This window comes from Dermacentor albipictus, chromosome 1 (genome assembly GCF_038994185.2).
Source record: "Dermacentor albipictus isolate Rhodes 1998 colony chromosome 1, USDA_Dalb.pri_finalv2, whole genome shotgun sequence".
NCBI lineage: Eukaryota > Metazoa > Arthropoda > Arachnida > Ixodida > Ixodidae > Dermacentor > Dermacentor albipictus.
This window is the reverse complement of record NC_091821.1, coordinates 241,448,476-241,470,295: the sequence shown is the minus strand read 5'-3', so window position 1 is coordinate 241,470,295 and position 21,820 is coordinate 241,448,476. Positions and strand designations below refer to the sequence as shown.

The 21,820-nt window shown below is 43.8% G+C and overlaps 2 protein-coding genes across 4 annotated transcripts in view; one reads left to right on the top strand and one right to left on the bottom strand.

Annotated features, from left to right (window-relative positions):
* Positions 1–11,720: 11,720 nt before the first annotated feature.
* LOC135901593 (D-ribitol-5-phosphate cytidylyltransferase-like) lies at positions 11,721–13,077 on the top strand. Its single transcript, XM_065431422.1, has 2 exons — positions 11,721–12,453; positions 12,547–13,077. The coding sequence occupies exons 1-2, from the start codon at positions 12,103–12,105 to the stop codon at positions 12,907–12,909; spliced, it is 714 nt and encodes a 237-aa protein (XP_065287494.1). The 5' UTR covers positions 11,721–12,102; the 3' UTR covers positions 12,910–13,077.
* A 5,503-nt stretch (positions 13,078–18,580) lies between these two features.
* The window catches only part of mbc (myoblast city), a 92,866-nt gene continuing 89,626 nt past the window's right edge, over positions 18,581–21,820 (bottom strand). For all 3 annotated transcript variants that reach the window (XM_065431419.1, XM_065431420.1, XM_065431421.1), the window contains exon 43: positions 18,581–20,086. In XM_065431419.1, the coding sequence (XP_065287491.1) occupies positions 19,931–20,086 (156 nt within the window). In that variant the 3' untranslated portion in view covers positions 18,581–19,930. The remainder of the gene's footprint in view (positions 20,087–21,820) is intronic.

Sequence of the window (21,820 nt, the reverse complement as noted above, 5' to 3'; positions counted from 1 at the left end):
ATGAGCGGGGGTCTGTCTGCGGCGGCTGCTGTGAATAGCGCCCACGCGTCATCCACGTGGCGCCTCTCGCGATCTCCCGATTAGCGAGGCAGTCGCGCAAGAGAGAGAATAAACATTTTTATTAGGCAAATGCAGCTTTTGAGAGGCGTCGTCATTCCAGAATGCCTTGAGCTCGGGCCGCGTCCTGGGCCCTCGCATTCAGCCGTTGCTGATCCTCGAGGTCGGAGCTGGCCAAGGCTCACTCCCAAAGCTCGTTGGTGGGGTAAGGGCTCGGAGGATTTAATGGTGCCGCTCTGCAACCCCCTGCTATGTGCCTGAGAGACCCAGGCTCAGCACATGCAGAAGCGGCATTGAGGAGAGAATTGGGTAGGGGCCCTCACCGAAACATCCCATAATCGTTCACTTTCAAAACTCCAGAGAAAAAGAAGCTGTGTTGAGCAATGCATATAAACTGAAAGGAACGGATATTTCCCTCCAAAACTATTACAGCGCTGACACTCCTAAAAGACTCAAATTGCTTTGAGGCAGTGAAAACGACAAAAGAGGAAAGAAAGTTCGGCTCATTCACGACAAACTGTGCATAGACGGCCACTTCTACGCCTGGGATGACGAAACTAAAAGTCTCGCGTACCCTTACCTAAACGTGATAGTCGTCCTCCTCCGATCGAAAGATAGCAGTTAAAAATAAGTCAGCTACGCCTCCTTTCTTTCAACGTTTAAAGTCTGGTAAACAAACCAGATGCCTTAGAAGCGGTTCTTTTGTACGATCCGCACTTCTGTGTCATTACTGAAACCTGGCTGCACGAATCTATGCGGGATGATGAAATTGTGCCACCTGGGTACAAACTTTTCTGGCGTTATAGGGGTTCTCGAGGCGGTCGTGTAGCAGTTATTGTAAAAAGGTCTATTTAAGTTGTTTCCACTAAAGAAATCGTTGGATGCGAATGTTTATTATGGAAATGCCGGGTATTCAAAATTCATGTTCTTCATTTGTGCGGTGTACCTCCCCCCCAAACGTAGATCCGGTGTTCATGACTAATCTATATGGCAAACTTGTGAGGCTACGAGGGAAAGACGTTATAGTAACTGACGACTTTAACTTGCCTTCGTTGGACTGGAACCATATTAATTATGGAGCTTCCTTGCATAGCGATGTACTTTTATGTATTATGTTTTCATTAAACTTGGATCAAACGGTGCACGAATACACTCGTGCCAATTCCATTCTGGATCTTTTATTTATTAGTGAAATATTTCAGGGAGCATCTATGAAAGTTGAGAAGGCAATATCGGATCATAAGTAAATATACTTCTATATTGTCACCTAAACAAGCTAAACTGCCTAAAACAGTCGCCTTTAGAAAAGATTTCTCTCGGGCAGATGACACCTCGATTATCGATCACCTGGACCTGGTTCTTGACTCCGCTGAAAATGATGTCGAAGCTATGTGGAATCAATTTTGTGGTGCAGTCAGGTTTTGTATCGATAGGTTCGTCCCTTCGAAACAAGTTCGCGTCAGTGAAGGCGTAATCCATGGATAACTAGAGAAATTGTTCATATTAAGCGCAAAATTAGGAGACTGAGAAAGCAAAACAAGATTTTTTCAAAGCCTGTATAACACAAACATCAGTGCTCAGATTGTACAGAATCGCAAAATATTGCGATCACTCGTGAAGGAGTCTTAGCCATGCTTCTTAAACTTGATGATAGCAAATCACTAGGGTCTGATGATAAACCTAATGCTTTCCTAAAGCGTTACGCCGAACAGATATCTGCATTTCTGACTGACCTTTTCCAGCTATCACTTGCTTCAGGTGAAATACCAGCAGATTGGCGCAAAGCACGTGTTTTTCCAGTTTATTAAAAAAAAAAAGGTGCACCTTTAAGTGCCGTGAATTATCCACCAATCCCGATCACAAACACGTGCTGTAAAATGCTGGAACATGTTATAGCATCAACATTCAGAAGACAACCAGGTATTATCAGAATTTTAACACGGTTTTCGAAAATGATTATCAACTGTCGCGCAACTGATATCGACTGTACATGAACTGGGACGGGAATTCATGTCTTGGACGGGAATTGTCAATTAGGTGTGTTGTTCCCAGACTTCTCCAGAGCATCTGACCGGGTTTCACATGCAACACTGCTGTTTAAATAGAAATGTACTGACCTTCCTCCTAGTATTATTCACTGGATCAAAACCTATCTCAGCGATAGGAAACAGTACGTCACCATTAGGAACTGTTCTTCTCGGTTGTTAGATGTCACCTCTAGTGTGCCCGAAGGAAGTGTCTTGGATTCGCTCCTTTTTTTAAAAATTCTTATCAATAACTTGTTAGATATTATACTTGAGGAAGTGTCTGCCCGGCTATTTGCCGATGATTGTGCTATGTTTAAAGAAACTGCGTGCACAAAAGATAAAGAAATATTGCAGGACACTTTACAAGCTATTTCCCACTCATGTACGAATTGAGGTATGCAGTTAAACTTTGAAAAAACGGAATTTTTAAGAGTATCAAGGAAGACTAACCCGTGTATTTTTACATACCAGCTTCACAACAATATTTTGGAGGTGGAGTCCTAGAAATACCTTGGGGTTATGCTAACAAATAAATTAACCTGGTCGAAACACATATCCGAAACTACTGCTGCTGCACTTCGGAAACTTTGGTTACTCAAGCGAAAACCCAGGACTGCTCCTGCCGGTAATAAACAGCTTGCATATAACTGCGTAAGAGCTAAACTTGAATACGCGGCGATAGCGTGGGATCTGCATAATAAAAAAGACATCGTACAACTCAAGCGTGCACAATGAAAAGCTGTATGGTTTATTTTTGCGAAATATAAAAGACATGATTCACCATCCATGCTAATGAAACAGTACAACATACTCACTTTAAAATCGCGACGGAAAGTTAGTCGCCTCATATTTCTTACCTGTTGCCTGCAAGGAAAAATAAAAATGAAATTGCCTAATTTTCTCAAAGCTCATTGTAAGAGGAACATTCACAGGCATAGATCTTCGCTCGCACTAACACATTTAAAAATAACTTTTTCCCAAGAACTGTATCTGATTGGAATGCCTTACCTTCTCATATTTTTCAGACCAGTAGTATTGCAACGCAATTGGAATGTCACCTCCTTGTTTCATGTGATCTTGTTGTTGTTTTTCGATGCTCGGCATTGTTTGATTGCTTTTGATTGCTTGTTTTTGTTTTTACTTCTCTGCTAATATTGCTTGAATGTGCTTGCTATTTCTTTTTTTTTAATGATTGATTGTGCCCCTCCTGCCAGGACCAACATGGTCTGCAGTATTTGAAATAAATAAATAAATAAATAAATAAATAAATAAATAAATAAATAAATAAATAAATACATAAGTCCTCGAGTTACTGCAGCAAAATCAAAGTAACACTATCACTCTACACAACACACTTTCAATAACACCTCTGTCCTAATGGGCGCCCAGATATTACAATGGAATGCCAGAGTACTTTTGCACAACCTAGATGACGTTAAGGAACTATTATCTATGTATAAGCCTAGAGTGTTTTGTGTTCAGGAAACACACTTACAGTCCAGTGACTCGAACTTTCTTAATCAGTTTGGGATTTTTCGTAAAGACCGAGATGACGGGCATGCTGTATCAGGTAGTGTGGCAATAGTAATACCAAAGATTGTTGCATGCCAGACTCTCCAACTTAACACACGTTTTGAAGCAGTAGCCACATACGAGCTATTTTGCTTAATAGGCTTATTACAGTGTGCTCTTTGTACATTCCAGCAGACAAGCGGCTCGACATTACTAAGTTTGAAGAACTTCTAGACCAGCTTCCAGAGCCGTATATTGTAGTTGGTGATTTTAATGCTCACAATGGACTCTGGAGGGACTCACGCTGTGACGCAAGAGGCCGCGTAATTGAAAAATGTCTCCTATCTTCTGGAGCATGCTTATTTAACAAAAAAGGCCCCGACTTATTATAGCACTACACATAACACTTACTCCTCAATAGATCTGGCGGTTGGTTCTGCAACACTTCTACCATGGCTTGAATGGAGAGTTCTTACAGACCCCTATGGAAGCGACAATCTTCCGGTAATATTCGAGGCGATACAGCCGCATCATTCATCTGTATATCCAAAGAAATAGAAGCCAAATGCTGCAAACTGGGCAGAGCTCAAAGAGCTTGCCTGTATTTCCCTTGAATCCGTAAGGCAGCTTGGTATTGAAGAAATGACCGCCTATACAGGGGGACCCACGTAACTTGAGCCAAACATTGAAACTATGCAAATGCCACATAGCTTGACAGAACCAATGTAATGTTGTTATGGCCGCCGCGGCCGGGATTTCAAACCGCTACCTCGTACTTAGACGCGCAACACCATAGCCGCTAAGCCACCGCGGCGGGTCTGCGTACTATTAAGAATACTTTGGGAAACTGGAGGCATGCAGTATACGGAATTTTTTTTTTCTGTGAGCCTTCACGTATTCAATCAGGAGTCCCATCTCTTCAACGCCATCGCAGGGAAATAGTAATCCTATTTTGTTTATAGCAAATATCTAAGCGCCATTGTCCGTCCTCCCCGGAAAATCTACGGGCATGGTGGTCTGCCGTGCAGCTCAGTTCAGAACTCCAAGACCAACTTTGGGCCGTCCAGCGAGCCCAGGAGGCCACACGGGAGCAGCAGCACCCAGTGGTCATGTAGGCGGCCCCAGGCCCCGGCCTCCCGATCGCCGGATTCCAAATAAATTTATCACATCACATTGTCCGTCCTTTTCTCATGTGTATTTTTGGTGACCGTGGCACTATGATAAATTTGTCAAATTCATCGTCATTTTGTTCTGACTCTACGTTACGTCTCGCCGCTCTTGAAAATCGTCATTTGACGCCACTGCCCGCCCATGTTAATGCGTTTACCTTTAATCGTTGTCCGGCGGGACGCTGCCACACATTTCGCCACTTGAATTCGGATGACGGATCGCCCGTCCATAATGGTCCGTCTCTCATATGAGTGCGAAGATCACTATAAGGAATCCGAAGTATTAAAAACCGGAGAACTACGTTGACCAGTGTCGCGAAAATGGAAAAAAGTGGGGCGTATAGGTGGACACGGATGACCTCTGGTACCGTTTTTCCAGACTGAATAGATAGGGGGGGAAGGGGGGGCGGGGGCTAACATACATATATTTCCGTGGAATGTTTATAGCAGTCGTGACCTGTCTGCTTCTGCAGACTCCGCCGCAGGGGCTGCGCCAGGGGGGAGCACGGCGGGGGGGGGCGCCCCCCCCCCACCCTTTGCCCCCACAGGAGCGCCGGAAAGGTGACCCAAGGTAGGTGGTCTGAAACAAAATGTCAATTTTGATGTCCTATAATTTGGATGCAGATACATGAGAGCAGCGCCGCTTACAATGGATGGCCTTGTTTAAGCATGACAACTTATTATAGAAAATTTCTGATCACAAGTAATTACTCTCGCGCTTGTGATAGAATTGGCGCGTGAAGTACAGAGCGAACTGCCACAATGAGATAAAAAATTGTTCTTACGGTTCGAACTAGATTTAAAAATGGGATACACCACTTCGTTGTTCGATCTGCTTGCGTGAACCGGCAAGTTCGTGCCTCGGATGTAATAGCTTCGGCCACGACATCGCAAGTGGGGTGAAACGAGTTGAGAGGCCATGGCCATACTAAGCCGCAGCAGCTTTTCTCACATAAAACCGTCGGGACAGCACTCGATACTCTCAAAAAGACCCGGTAAGCCACCCACCCTTGCAGGACGCCACCAGCCATCCGCTCCGCACACACGCGCCGAATGTCGACGCACTGTCAGGATTGGGGGCTCAATCCCATCGTCCGTGGTCCTTTGCCAAGATTGGAGTACGGCATGAATTCGAAGGTAGCTGGCCCATGCCGTCGTCCAACTTATTTACGCTGAGATCGTTGATGAAGTGAAGAACTGCTTCTCATCGAGAACGAGGAAAAGGGTTTATTTACAGAAATTAAATCAGTCTAACATGACTGCTTGAGAAAAAGAGTATCAGTCCAACATGACTGCATGAGAGAAGTGACTCAGTCTAACATGACTGCTCAAGAGAAGTGTGTTCAGCATTCGCACAACCACAGTTTTTATACACTCGGTCCGCCGGCCATACGAGGCGGCGACTGTTCGTTTACTCATCACCAACTCGCCGCTGCTCTGCAGATCAGTTTACAGACACAAAGGCACACACATTCCGATGCCCAAACGACGGCGTTGGAGGGGTGCCGTTCCGGGAAGTATCGGTGCCAATCGAGGGTCGCTCTTTGTTTTGCGTCACGCCGAAGCGTGAGAAGCACGAAAATACGTCGTTCCCGCGGCAGCTTGTCCATGCGTGTCAAATCAGCTCCGCGTTGGGGAACTCCGGAACCATTGTTCAAACACCGAACTCGTTCCGTCACAATGTCGATGGGGCGGGAGGAAGGAGGCAGCTTTTAGCACAAAGCCGCTTCTTCGAACGCCTCCTAGCTGTAGCGACGGAGAGTGCGGAATGCGCGTCTTGCCCCCCTTGTCGTAATCGGGTGGCAATTTTGCCTTGTAGCTCGCCATTCTTAACAGCACTCGGGAGACTTGCGGCGCGAAGTGGCGTTTGGGCCAGGAATCCACTAAGCCCGTCGACAAGTACTCCCGGTAGTATGAATGAAGGAAACATTATGCAGATTCCACGCACTGTGGGAATCGATGTAAGCGAAGATCTAATCAAGAAGCGCCAATGCATGAAAGCCTCTAACCCTACAGCTAGAATATAACTGGCAGAACTTTCGAAGTTAATCAACAAGCGTAAGACAGCTGACATAAGGAAGTATAGTATGGATAGAATTGAACATGCTCTCAGGAACAGAGGAAGCCTAAAAACAGTGAAGAAGAAACTAGGAATTGGCAAACATCAGATGTATGCGTTAAGAGACAAAGCCGGCAATATCATTACTAATATGGATGAGACAGTTCAAGTGGCTGAGGAGTTCTATAGAGATTTATACAGTACCAGTGGCACCCACGACGATAATGGAATAGAAAGTAGTCTAGAGGAATTCGAAATCCCACAGGTAACGCCGGAAGAAGTAAAGAAAGCCTTGGGAGATATGCAAAGAGGGAAGGCAGCTGGGGAGGATCAGGTATACCAGCAGATTTGTTGAAGGATGGTGGGAAGATTGTTCTAGAGAAACTGGCCACCCTGTATACGCAATGCCTCATAACGTCGAGCGTACCGGAATCTTCGAAAAACGCTAACATAATCCTAATCCATAAGAAAGGGGACGCCAAAGACTTGAAAAATTATAGACCGATCAGCTTACTGTCCGTTGCCTATAAACTATTTACTAAGGTAATCGCAAATAGAATCAGGAACACCTTAGACTTCTGTCAAGCAAAAGACCAGACAGGATTCCGTAAAGGCTACTCAACAATAGATCATATTCACACTATCAATCAGGTGATAGAGAAATGTGCGGAATATAACCAACCCTTATATATAGCTTTCATTGATTACGAGAAAGCGTTTAATTCAGTCGAAACCTCAGCAGTCATGGAGGCATTACGGAATCAGGGTGTAGACGAGCCGTATGTAAAAATACTGAAAGATATCTATAGCGGCTCCACAGCCACCGTAGTCCTCCATAAAGAAAGCAACAAAATCCCAATAAAGAAAGGCGTCAGGCAGGGAGATACGATCTCTCCAATGCTATTCACAGCGTGTTTACAAGAGGTATTCAGAGACCTGGATTGGGAAAAAATGGGGATAAAAGTTAATGGAGAATACCTTAGTAACTTGCGATTCGCTGATGATATTGCCTTGCTTAGAAACTCGGGGGACCAACTGCAATGCATGCTCACTGACCTGGAGAGGCAAAGCAGAAGAGTGGGTCTAAAAATTAATCTGCAGAAAACTAAAGTAATGTTTAACTGTCTCGGAAGAGAACAGCAATTTACAATAGGCAGCGAGGCACTGGAAGTCGTAAGGGAATACATCTACTTAGGGCAGGTAGTGACTGCGGATCCGGATCATGAGACGGAAATAATCAGAAGAATAAGAATGGGCTGGGGTGCGTTTGGCAGGCATTCTCAGATCATGAACAGCAGGTTGCCATTATCCCTCAAGAGAAAAGTGTATAATAGCTGTGTCTTACCAGTACTCACCTACGGTGCAGAAACCTGGAGGCTTACGAAAAGGGTTCTACTCAAATTGAGGACGACGCAACGAGCTATGGAAAGAAGAATGATAGGTGTAACGTTGAGGGATAAGAAAAGAGCAGATTGAGTGAGGGCACAAACTCGAGTTAATGACATCTTAGTTGAAATCAAGAAAAAGAAATGGGCATGGGCAGGACATGTAATGAGGAGGGAAGATAACCGATGGTCATTAAGGGATACGGACTGGATTCCAAGGGAAGGAAAGCGTAGCAGGGGGCGGCAGAAAGTTAGGTGGGCGGATGAGATTAAGAAGTTTGCAGGGACGGCATGGCCACAATTAGTACATGACCGGGGTTGTTGGAGAAATATGGGAGAGGCCTTTGCCCTGCAGTGGGCGTAACCAGGCTGATGATGATGATGATGATGATGATGATGATGAAGAGACTATAGATGCACAACATCACTTCTGACGACGCTTGTCCGTCCTCGTCGGTGCAAATGGACAGTGAATCCCACGAGCTTTCCGCATCGTGTACATCAAGGGATGAACCTGATTCTGCAGCCGAATTCACCGCCTGGGATGTGGATGTACACCATGCAGGCCAGTTGGAGATTTCAAAATTTAAGACAGAGTCACCCACATAACCAATACTGAACCCATTTCTATCTAAGAAGGGCGGCAAATTGAGTAGAAGCTTCCACTCGGACTGGTACCGCCTATTTCCTTGGTTGGGGTTCAGCGCGCAGGCTGACGCAGCTTTCTGTTACCCTTACAGAATGTTTTCTGCTGGTGCCAATGAGAAATCTGCATTTGTCAAAGGTGGGTACAGTGACAGCTGGAAAAAATTCCTGGAAAAAGATGCTGGTTTCAGAAAGCACGAAAACTCACTCGCGCATAAGACTTGCCAGACATCGTGGGTTTCCTACACGCAGATCAAGTCGGGAGGACAGAGCAAGCCAGTTGCAACACATCTCAGCGACGCGGACTCCAGGGAGGTGCATGCAGGAAAACCGCCTCTCTATATAGCAATAGCGCCAGATATTTTGCGATTCACTACCGTTCAGGGAATCGCTTAGAGGTGCCATGATCGAAGTGCCACAAGTGAAAACAAGGGAAACTTCGTTGAGCTCTTGAACTTGCCTGGCAAATATGACGATATTGTCCGAAAGAAACTGAATGTTGGAGCAGCGAACGTGAAGTGCGTTCATCATTCGATGCAAGAAATTCTCAGCCACATCACATTATCAAGTATAAAAGAACAGATGAAGTTCTTTACACTTATTGTTGGTGAAACGAAGGACCTAAGCAAGACGGAACAGTTATCAGTTGTAGTGAGGTACTACGTCAGTGGGGCTGTCTTTGAGCGGTTTCTTTGATTTCGCAACGCCGAGCACTTAGATGTAAGGTCCTGGGTTACGTAAGGGAAACGTTGAATCGCTGCGTCATTGATGCTCAGCTGTGCATTGCTCAAACATAATGATGATGGTGCGAGTGTCATGAGCGGTATCTCGTCCAGGCGCTGTTCAGGTAGGAAGTGCTGCAGGTAGTGTACGTCCACTGCAAGAACCACTGCCTCATCCTAGTCATCGTGGATGCCTGCAAGGTTATAAAACCGGTGAGATTTTTTCTCTCTTCTAAGAATGCCTCTATATGTTTTCCTGGGTGCATCTGCAATTCGCTCTCTGTACGTAGATGTGCAGAAAAGATTGTCTTTGCCAGTGATAGAGCTGCAGTGTCTCAGCAGTGCACGATGGGCCTGCCAGATAGCGGTTTGCATAGCGGCAATGAAAAGCTTTCCTGCTATCCATGTATATCTCGCCGAAGTCATCACTACAAACAGCAGACGGGCGACGGAAGCTAGGGGTCTGCTGGAGCAAATAACTTCTAGTTTCTGCAATAATTAGTCAGGCATGCCTCATGGCGCGCTCAGTCATTGACGAATTCACCGAAATGAGGAATTTGCGAACGCATTTGACATTGTCTGGACGCCAACCTGCAGTATTTCTAAGGAGAACGGGGTGTCCCAAAGAGAAAAGCAGATAATGACGCGCCTTCCGCTGCATAGCACAGTATGTATTGAACAAAAGATGGCTCGTTGAAGAAGAGTCTCCATATTCAAAGGAAACATTCAAAGTTTTTCTACCCGTTTTAAACCCCTTGATTGCGGAGATATGACTAGGCAGTTCACGGAAAATAATGATGTAGTCTGCGGAGTCAGCGCTCTCCATCTCCGGAGTGGTGATTTTTCGATTTGTTTTTGTTATTCTTTTCCCATATACCTTTTTGTTATTCTTATTCCCATTTTAAACGTTTAGAATCACCAGTCGGCGCCACAAAGGTGTCCATATATATTTTTTTAAATCTTACGCGTCTTTACCGAAGTTGGAATTGATATGCACATTTAGTGTTGTTTCTCATCTCCTGTTGCGAAATTGCTCTTTTGAACCTATATAATTCACTGATGCTATTTTGTTGCTGCTGGGTACCTGTTTTTTTCTTTATTTACTACTGCTTATGTGCTGTACCGTGTATTCTATAAATTTTCATTTTCTTAGCAGAAGCACTGCCATGCAGATATGCTAAATTTTAATTTATACTTTACTGCGATGCTGGAATAGCTTACTCACAAGATGCGTTTAGAAGGCCTTCAGCCCAGTTAAACATAGTCAAAACTCGACTCAACGCATAAGTTCCTCGCCTCCCTGCCCTCCCCCCCCCCCCCCCCCCCGCCCGAAGGAACTCACTTGTCGTGGGTGCCCCGCCCCCTCACCCAGTCAAAACATCCTGGCGCCGCAGACCTACATTTGTGTATACGGATGGCAATTTTTACAGTCCACAGTATCGCAAAGTTACAGAAACCACTGCCGGGCCTATTGCTAGCCTGAGTGAAACCTGAGCGCGAGCCGAGCCCGAAGATAGGCCCGAGACCGGCACCACCAGCCCGCGGGCCGGACCCGGCTTTCGGGTAAGCCCGGGCCGTGCAGTGTTCTAGCTGAGATTGCACCCAAGCTTTTCGAAAATTCTGCACAATGCGTCGATAGCTTCTCTGTGGTGATTTATTTCGTTGGGATAAGGGTGGAAACGCTACGACTTTAGGAGTGGCACCTGTGGAAGTGGTACTGTGACAAACGTTGACCGTATGGTGGACGTACCATCCTTAGCCTGCCCTTGCCGCTATCCCCGCGGGACTTCATATCAGTGAAGGATGTCTATTTGTGTGGTACCGGAACATACCGGTCTGGTGGATTCATGCACTGTTTTTCATAGAATAAAGAACCAACTTTCAACCATTGTCTAGTAGACTCTTTCAACGGAAGGGGCGGGAACCGAAACAAGCACAACTCAAGCACAGGCTCAAGTATCTTGATAATTAGTTCTTTTAAATATATGGCTTTCAGTGAATTATTCTTTGAGCAAAAACAACTTGCTATTAGCATTTTATGGGACAACACACAAACAAACTACTCGAAAGCGTTGGACACCGTTATGTTCCAACGTAAGCAAAACGTGCGAAGACAGAACCATCCGAAGTCAAAGTCATCTGGCTGTTTTCATGACATTTCATGGTTTCGGAAGTTCTATATTCTGTGGTTCTTGCAAGTAACAATGCAGTGCCGCCCATAGGCTTCTCTCATCAGCCTAGTTGGCCAAAGAATCACAGAGAAATATATATTTCTGCGACAGAACACCCAATGACCTTGGAACAACTGTAACTAACTTAATTGGCGCAGTCGGTCTGTCCGCTTTGCTGGTGCTGCTGGCGCCGTTAGGAACGGTCCGGCAGTCTTGAGTGCTCCTAACTTGCTTGGGTGAATAAGCACAATTTACAATTGGCTGCCCAATTAAATGCGGTGGTCGTATTAATTTAAGTCTTTTCAAACTGTATATACTTTCGTGAATCGCTTGTCGGCTGAGGAGGTTGCTCAGGATGGACAGCGTTGTAAGTGTAATTTTACCAGCAGCCGGTACAGGCGAAAGGATGAAGATGAAAGTGGCTAAACAATTCTGTGAGGTGCAAGGAAAACCTGTGATCTGTCACACAATAAGCGCATTTCTGCAATACAGTTGGATATCGGATATCGTGGTCGTCTATCCTCCAGACAAGCATTCATTAGTATTCGGCGCTTTAAAGACCGCTGGTGTGCTGGAAAAGGTTGCACTTGTGCCTGGTGGAACGACGAGGCATAGGTCAATAATGAACGGCATGAAGCATCTTGAGCAAGATCCGCCGGACATCGTGATTATTCACGACGCCGTTCGGCCCATCGTACCAAGACTCGTAAGAACATTTACACTTACTGAAATACGGTGACTAGTCTAAGGCTCCACATTAATGGATACTAAAAAATGCTTTCATTTGGTTTGCCTGCAGGTTTTGGAGGAAGTTGTGCGGGAAGCAAAGCTCCACGGTGGTGCAGGGCCTGTTGTACCTCTTGTGTCAACAGTGCTGAAGATTGACAGCAAAGGATTCCTCGAGGAGTCGCTAGATCGGTCCAGATACGTTGCGAGTGAGACTCCGCAAGCATTTCAGTACCACCTATTGCTAAAAGCTTATCAAAGGTGCACAGAAGAGGATTACACCAACGGCACAGAGTGCCTTGCACTTTTGCATAAACACTGTGGAGTAGCACCCAAGCTAGTTCCAGGAGCTGATGAACTGTTTAAAGTTACATACCGAAAAGATTTGTATGCTGCAGCTGGAATGCTCCAGGGTGCACAGAGCACCTTACCTTAAATACGAAACGTCATGTTTGTGATCTTATTTTTTCAATTGATGATGTGATGTAATTTGTTATGGTGTTCTTAATGCTCACAAATGCCAAGTGACTGTAGAGACGCGGTTGCAAAAGAAATCATTTGACAGGATTGCATTGGACATCAACATGGTCATTTTATTCTTTAATGGTACAGTATTCTGCTCTATCACATTAACATTTCAGGATCCCAAATTTTGTCAAGTTGAAAGTATGTTAACTGAGAAATTTCTAGCAACTCACTCTTCTCACAATTATACTGTTAGTTATGTTTTTATCTTTGTACATAGTGCAATATACACATGCCATACCTGTGTGGAGTGCGTGCCATATAGCACAGTGTTGAGATGTGAAACGGGGGAACAGTAAATTTTGAAAGCAGTATTTCAAAAGCATAGCTATGCTAAGAAGCACTCAGTCTAATCAAACGTGCATAGAGCACGTCTGCAAGGGTTTTGACATGTTTTAGCACTGTTCAATGTGGACCAACCTTTCCATTTTAGGAGGAATTTTTATGCAACGATTTATGAGGCATATTAAAACCAAGAAACCATTTTTTTTAGGTTAATATGTGTCATAGTAACATTTACTGCATGCTCTGCTTTGCGTCCTTGCCATATGTGCCCAATTACATGCTGTGTAGAATTTTCTTTCAAATCAATTTTGAACTTGCATGTTTCTGATCTATTCACTCTTTGTCTAAAGTGGCACTATTGCACTCCGAGCAAAGAAAGTGACAGACTCATGGCAGCCCGGAGTCAAGTAACACATCATGCTACTCACGTTTCAGTGCCATGCCTCCTCTCCCCCATGCACTACATAGCAGTACCTCAACAACCATGCCCTTTGGACTACTTCACACCTTGTCTATACCCAAATCAATCCCAAACTCTTGCTTAATGCACCTGTCGGGCAAGGCTTGATGACACACAAGTTCTGTACGATGCTTTCGATTTGCTCTTACTGTCGCAGCAGCACAGCATGCATCAGCTTCTTCAGTATTGGTTATTGGCAATCCTATGCAAGGGACTTCCTCTGCTTCATCGAGCCCCACCAACTTTTGCCTCATGTGCAGAGGCATCACTGCTATGCTAAGCCACCTAGACAGGAGTGCGGGAGTTGGGTAATGCCCCATTATTTAATGTTGGCAGTAGCACCGCTGCACGTGAATACCTGTGCACTCTGCACCAACCTAACTTCCTTGCTGTCGCAGCACGAGACATCAGTGCTGCTGCAACTGAACAGCTCCAAGTATCTATGTATGCAAAAGCTCTGCCAATAATGTCTGATACATCATTGCTACTTCACCTAGAATGGCACCATGCAGTGTAGTTTCGATTTTTGTTTCAACTTGTTGGTATATACAAATTATTTAATGAGAGAGAGATAAAAAAGAAGAAAAATGATTTTGCACACTGAAAGGAGAGAGTCGCAAGAAATTTAAACAAGAAATATAATGTGGCCATTTTTTGTTTTGCAATGGCATTTGTCAACTACATGCGAGAGCTTTCAGCACTTATGCTGCACTTGGGAACAAGACATTTAATTGCATGAAGTTGCCCTCCAGATACTACGACTCCTTTCATGAAGTTGAGTTTCATAAGCTGGCATGTCTCGACATATGGCCTGAAGGTTGCCTTTTCAGACCTTTCATAGGTAAACTTTGGAGTAATCTCAACAGCAGCTCAAATAAATGGGTGTCAAATCTAAGTGGTAGGCATAATGCCCCTTTACACTTAGCAGACTTAGTGTTTTTGACAAGTTGGCTGAAATCAAAAGTGTTTTGCTTGCATATGATCTGGACATATAAGCTATAGCGGAAACATGGTGCATCTGGAGGTACCTGATTTTGATGTCTTTCCATGTGGCTGTAACATGTTCAAGTGCGACCGAAGTTCCAATGGAGGAGGGGTTGCATTACTTCTCAAAGATAACCTTCTGTGTACTTTTGTTGAGCATAGTAATTGTGATTGCAAAATGGCCTGTGCAACTGTGCATTGTGGTTTGCAAACAGTTTTTATAGGTGATGTTTACAGGTCCCCCAGACTAGTCTTATCTCATTGGAAACGTTATTTGAGCATGTTAAAGTGAAGTAAAAAAAGTCCAAAAAGGCCGGCAATTGTAATCTTCCCAATATTAATTGGGAAAGTGGAATGTCACATGGAAATTGTCTACACTCACTCACAATGTCTTGTTGATATTGTTACGGTGCATTTGGAGAAGACCGTGCGCACAAAAGGAAGATGAAGAGGAAGTGATAGACTGTCTCCTGGAGCTGCGACCTTTGTACTGGCCTGCGCGATTAGCTTTTTGTCATGCAACTTTTCCCCATGTAAATAGTAGTAAATATGTTTGTGCATCGGGCTTCCTATTCGTAACATTTGGTGCAGGTGCAGGGTTTCTTTTCTTTTTTTTTCATAAACAGTCTTTGTTTAGAAACCCCCAAATCACAGTGCCAATTTTCTGCCAATGATTGCTTTCTGCTTGCCGAGATTTGTTGTAAAGATGATCAAGTATAATTACATAGCACCCTTCAGTTGATGTGATGGTACCATAAATTGACTCAACAGCTTTATGAGCAGTTCGGTAATTATAAAATTGCGGCAGAATCCATCTCATCATGACTGTCGATGGTAATGCGTTTAGCATTAAATCAATATAGCCACATAATGTATTGCCACTGTTGAAAATTAGTTATGTATGAGGCATGCACTGAAGTGGCACTACTCTTTCGCGCGTTTTTAAGAACACTTGGTGCCATCTGGTACCGATGCCTCCAAGCATCTATGTGACCTCTGAAATGCATGGCGTGCCGGTGCATGTGAATGCTGAGAAACACGTCATGAGGCAACTGGGCTCCTCTCTCGCACTTCTTTGTCGACACACTGCGCCATCTAGCCGCACTGTCGAAAAGCCTGTGCTTGGCCTCCGAGACAAGAAGCGTGGTGCGCCTTTGTCCGTGAACTACGAGATTTGTTCCCTCACTTGCTACATGCTTAGTAGCACATACTCAGTGACCCAAGTTGGCAAGGGGTTCATTGAAGAGCGGCCATAACCAGTGCATTCATGGCACAGCTTGCTAAAGTGTCGACATGAAAGGCATTCACTGAGAAGCAGCACATACCCACTGCATTTGTGGGGCAACATGCTAATGCATTGCGTTGCTGTCCTTGAGGAACCCTTGTGATGTGGGTTCAATTCTGTTCAACATTGGAGTAATTTAAGGGATCTTTTTCGTCATTGTAGAGCGGCACATTCTCAGTGGCACATAGCTAGTCATTCAACTTGGCATCAGAGAAGTTAATTGAAGACCCGCACAGAGTGAATGGCACGTACCCAGCGCTCCAAGTCGGGGCCAAAGAGTTCCTTCAAAGACGATATCTACCTACTCCCGCACCAGAGTGACCCATGTGAGCGTGAAAGAGTTTTGTTGGAGAGTGGCACATATGTATATGCCACATGCTTAGCGATACATGTTGGTCCAATGGTCAGTTCGATGTGCTAACTATTGGACTACCCAGTGACCTAGGAAGACGGGGAATGTGCGTCAAGCACCCTAAAAATGCTGACGCATTGATATCTAGGTAGCACAGTTACTTATAATTGGAGCACATAAATATTAAAGCAAAAGCCTCTCGTAAGCTGTGGTCACTGCATTGAACTATGCAACCATTACAACCCTGAAGCCAAGCTTTTGGCTTCCGAATAGTTTATTTGACCAATACTTGAGTATCGCATATTGTTTGGGACTCGCTCTAATTCACAGGTTCTTGTCGATCATTTAGAGTATCCAGAGAAAAGCTTTACACTTTATTTACAATTTCTACAATGGAGAATCTGTGTCAAGATTGTATAAACATTCACGATTGCAAGACCTGTCAACTAAGAGCAAAGCAAAATGAATAACATTTTTGCATAACTCAATACGTGGTAGGGTTGGGCTAAATATTGGTCATACCTGCTGCAGTGGCTTAGTGGCTATGGTGTTGTGCTACTAAGCACAAGGTTGCAGGGCCAAATGCCGGCTGTGGTGGCCGCATTTCGATGGAGGCGAAATGCAAAAACAACCATGTTTTGTGCATTGGGGGCATGTTAAAGGTCCCCTGGTAGTCAAAATTAATCAAGAGCACCCCACTACAGCGTGCCCATAATGAAATCATGGTTTTCGCATATAAAGCCCCCGAATGAAAAAACCTATTATTTACAGTTCAGTCACAGTTGTGAGATGACAGAAACAAACATTCACAAGTTTCGTTGCATGAATAATGTTCTCGAATGTTCTTTTTTTTTTTTTCTATGAACGGTGCATGAGTGGAATCTATTGCCACCACTTTCGATAGGAATTGCAATTGAAAGTTGTTTCTGTCGTAAGCTTGAACACTTCTTGTTACAATGTAATAATTGTTTGTTATTGTATTGTTCTCATTATTTCAGTTCTGTATGTCTGGTTGCATTGTTTTTCTTTCTTCACCCATGCTCTGGCTCCCATGTGTCGTATATCAAATAGATATACAGTCATCATAACCTCACGATTAAAAAAATGCTCGGAGTTGCCCTTTGCAGATGAGCACAAGGCAGACATCGTGTTGCTGGTGTTCACAACATGTCAAGCACAAAAATAAGGATACTGATGCTGAATTTGTTCTAGCTTTTTACAACAATTTTCTTTGTTTCACTAAGAGCCTCAATTGGGACAGAACAGCATATAATTATTCATAGATGTCACAACCTCGTTTGTGCTGAAATGTAATGTCTTCCGTAACGACTGCAACTTGTTTCATTTGTATATGACACGTATGCACATCATTCTAAAAAACATTTCCAATTCAAAAGGTCTGCTTTTATAGATGCAGACTTCACAGTATGATCACACATTCTTTTGTTTGCTTTTCAGAAAAGCCATCTTCAGCACATTGCTTACTTGCATTTTGTTGGGTGCTGCATGGCAGCTGAGGTATTGCTCTGATATTGTGCTAACAGTGAATAAAAACTACGAGCTCAATCTATATTGCAGGGTCCCTACAAAACAAAGCTTAAAGAATGTCATCTCCGTAAAGGTGTATGAAAAGCTTTTCAGTAGTGCAAGACTAACTTTAGCCTAGATTTTTCTTTTATACAATTCTGGTTTGATTTCCTAGTTATATTTTAGCATGCTTCTCCATTAAATCTGCGCCAAACTGTATCCATATTTTTTCACCTTGCAATGCGCAACTGTGGTGAGGGTCCTATTGATCAAAATTGTTTGGCGTGCACGAGAGGATGTCAGAAAGTGGAGCTGGGTATCGTTACTTTTTTTTTTTTTTTCATTGTTCGAAGACATGTTAAGACTTGGTGCTCCAACATAGGCTCACATCCTCAAAGTACATGCATATGAAGTCAAGACAGGGTCAGGAAAAGCATAGAAGAGAAGGTTAACTGATCAGCTCTGCTGTATCTGTATTGCTTCAAAAAGCTGTAGCCCTCTGAACTTGCACCATTTTAAAGAATCCTTGCAATCAAATATTCCTTGAATAATGCCTGAGAATTCTGCAATCGAGGTTTTTTAACAAAAATTGCTTCAGGGCCCTTTAAATGATCCTTACCAACATGTGCTTTTATGGAATGTTTGTATATTCCTTATGGCACCCCACCAGGCCATAAAACACAACAGCAGACAATTCACAATATAGATTTAATACTAGTATTGCATTTGAAGGAGCACATAATACAGAAATGCACAATGACAAGACAATGACGTCAAGCCGGCTCCTCCTGTACAAATTGCAAGCCTGGGATACAATAGAAGATCTATGCACAAATAAAGCTCTTAAGGGCTTGCACAAATGAGTAAAGTTATAGTTAAAAATGTGCACAATAGCCTGACAGGTCAATGTTACTCATTTCTACAGACAAAGCTACTTGTGTACACAGGCATATGACCCCATATAAGGTTCACTTTAGTTCACAGGTATAAACATGCAAAACGCACTAAGACTGTAAACTATAAGGTACTTGTGTATATTTAAAACTCTTAAGAAAACATGCCTTCACAACATCTAAGTTCTGAATTGTGTTCTTACATACTGTTGCACTCATGCCAGCAAGCTCTGCACCTACGAATATATACAGGTGAGCCACACTTAAGATTGTAATGAGATGCAGCAACTGGTAGCATCAAAACAATCTGAATTCATCAGAAATTATTGGTACAATAATGCCGTTCAACAGTTCAACAACAAAACATGTCCTTTTTCATTAAGTGTAGAGTCAAGGATGCCTTAAAATGGTGTATGCACAGTAAGTATGATTACACTTTATATAGGACAGCAAAGCATGATCTTGAGCAAATATGCAGCTGTGGCAGGCACCATGACAAAAACGGCACGGGGACACAATAACACAAAGCAGTGGCCAAGCACCCACAGGGTATTAAGACACACAGGTTGATCAAGCTTGGCACATACAGAGATCAAAGCTAGTATTCATTCATACAGCTGGTTTTATAAACACCGTTTATGCCATGCAATCTGATATAAAATGTAGTTTAGCAGCAACTTTCTTGAACACAATTCAGCACAGTAAGTCGCTAAAACAGAGGCATCACTAAGATTTGCAGCATGCAAGGTAACGGCTTGGCACATCGTCAATCAGAGTGTGGCCATTTATAGTAACACTTGGTTTTTTGTAGCACATCATTGTGCACCCTGCCCCTGCCAAAGTCTAGCACCTCGAGTGGGTTGCGTCCTCGCTGCATCCTCCTAGTGACACCTCTGCACTAGAATCTATGTTGCCTAAAATTAAGCCTCTGGACTTCGCTAAAATGCTTAATAATGTAGTCTTGCCATTGCAAACAAATATGTAAAAACCTTGTTTACATAGCACATCAATGAACAATGACACTTGATACTCAATGAACAGTGATACGTCTGCCATGACAGCTTTGAAACAAGCATGTCATAAGTGCATCCACTTCTCAATTCCTTCCTGCACTTCCTCCCTCAAAATCGAAAAGAAAAAGAAAAATCAACCCTCTGTGGCCTCTGATGCAGTCCTGCTCATCTTCTTGGCGACCTCCTGGGGAAAACTCAAATTTCGGTTTGTTGGTGGCCGTTCAGGTTTTTTCGGCAATACTGGTGTTCCCTCCTTACTACCTTCCTTGGCAGGGAGAGGGGGCTGCGGCTGAAATAAAGACAAGTGTGACAAGATATTGTTTACATGCTTGAACACCCAATGCAAGTTCGTGTTATAAGAGATATTTTGAATGACAAATGCTTTTCCGGAGTTGCCTTCGTCCTTTCTTTGTGTCTGCCTTATTTCACAGTAGCGCGCTGCAATCACTCAACACTTACAACTAACTAGCCCCAACTTTAGCTCTTGGAGAGTAATGATTCAAAGTGAAGGACATGCAGTAACGTGCAAGGACAAGAAATACGCCCTGGGTGCTGATGTAATGGTGTTCTCTATTGCTTCTCATGTCTCTGCATGCCCTTTAGTATGAATGAAACACATGCAAATTTGTGATACCTAAACTATGCTTAGTTCAGGAATTAACAAAAATTTATTCAGGAGCATAAAATATGCAACAGTTTGTGCACAAGACACAAACGACGTGTAGTAATGGCAGAAGTCGCGAGGGCGCAAATTCCAGTTGCACTAGAGAGCATGAAATGTGGTTGACTGTTGACAATGTGAAATCTGACTATAAAAATATAGCAAAGTTTGGTTGCACAGTGAGAGAGCATGAAAGTTGCACAATGAGACATCTGACCGCCTGACAAACATTGAGCTTCAGCTGCACTGTTAAGTGAGCCTGACGCTGTTCAAAAGGGTTTCTGAATCTTGATTGTATATGGGCACTTCCACATTCTAATGCTGTCATTCAGCAGTTGTAACTTATAATTGCACTGCAGGCAACTCCTTGCTCTTGTGAATCTTTCCTCCAGGAATGAGCTGTATAATCTATTACTTCAACGGAAGTGCCATAGTGCGATGGTTAGAACACCTGGCTTGCAAATGAAAATATATTTTCATATGCAGCTGTATTTCGCCAACTACAGAACTGAACTTGCTGACAAACAATTTTATAAAATTTTAGCTTAGTGTTTACAGAGCACTTCATCCTGGTCGGTGCATTCTTACAATTTGCACAAAGCCATTGGGTGGGAATGCCAAGCACATGTCCGTACAGTGCTCCTGCCAGCAGTGGAAGACAGAGCACTGCCATTGCTCTGCATCAGAGCTGATTGAGCAAAGTGTGACAGTGTGTTCACTTGGCTTCTTTGTCATTTTGCAGTTATGCTTGCGCCATGTTGCTTCCATCTCCATGAGACGCACTTATGAAAAATGTGAAATCAACAGTTCTTTACAGTGCCCGAGTGGGGGAAATGTGAGCAGAGTGGACTGTAAGCAACTCAGCTAAAACTTTCTATTGATTGCCCAGTGCTGCTCAGTGCCATAATAAATGACTGCTGCCATTATACAGTAAAACCTCGTTAAACCGTACCCGCTTAAACAGTAGTTTCGTTTTAAAAGCAGTAAAGTCAAATCCCCGACTCAGCGGCCATTGAACATAATGTGTTTTGTATGCGCATAAACCGTACCAGCTTATTGCGTATCTATCGGTTAACAAGTAGTGTTTCCACTTTTCGTCGTGCAAACACGGTGGTGCTACGTCTCCACCGGGCAGCCCGGCAGAACAACAAGCCTCAGAGATCAGAATGATGGCCTCCAAGCGCCCTGTGTATTTACACGTGAAGCCACATCAACATCATTTTGGTGCCATGCCAGAAAGAGTTGTGGCGTCGTGCAAACAAGGACTCGCGTCATGCCGAAGCTCGGATAAAAAAGACGCCGGGTGCTCAACATCCTTCGTGCTATAGAACGTGACACGAAGAAGTTGGCGCTCACACGTGA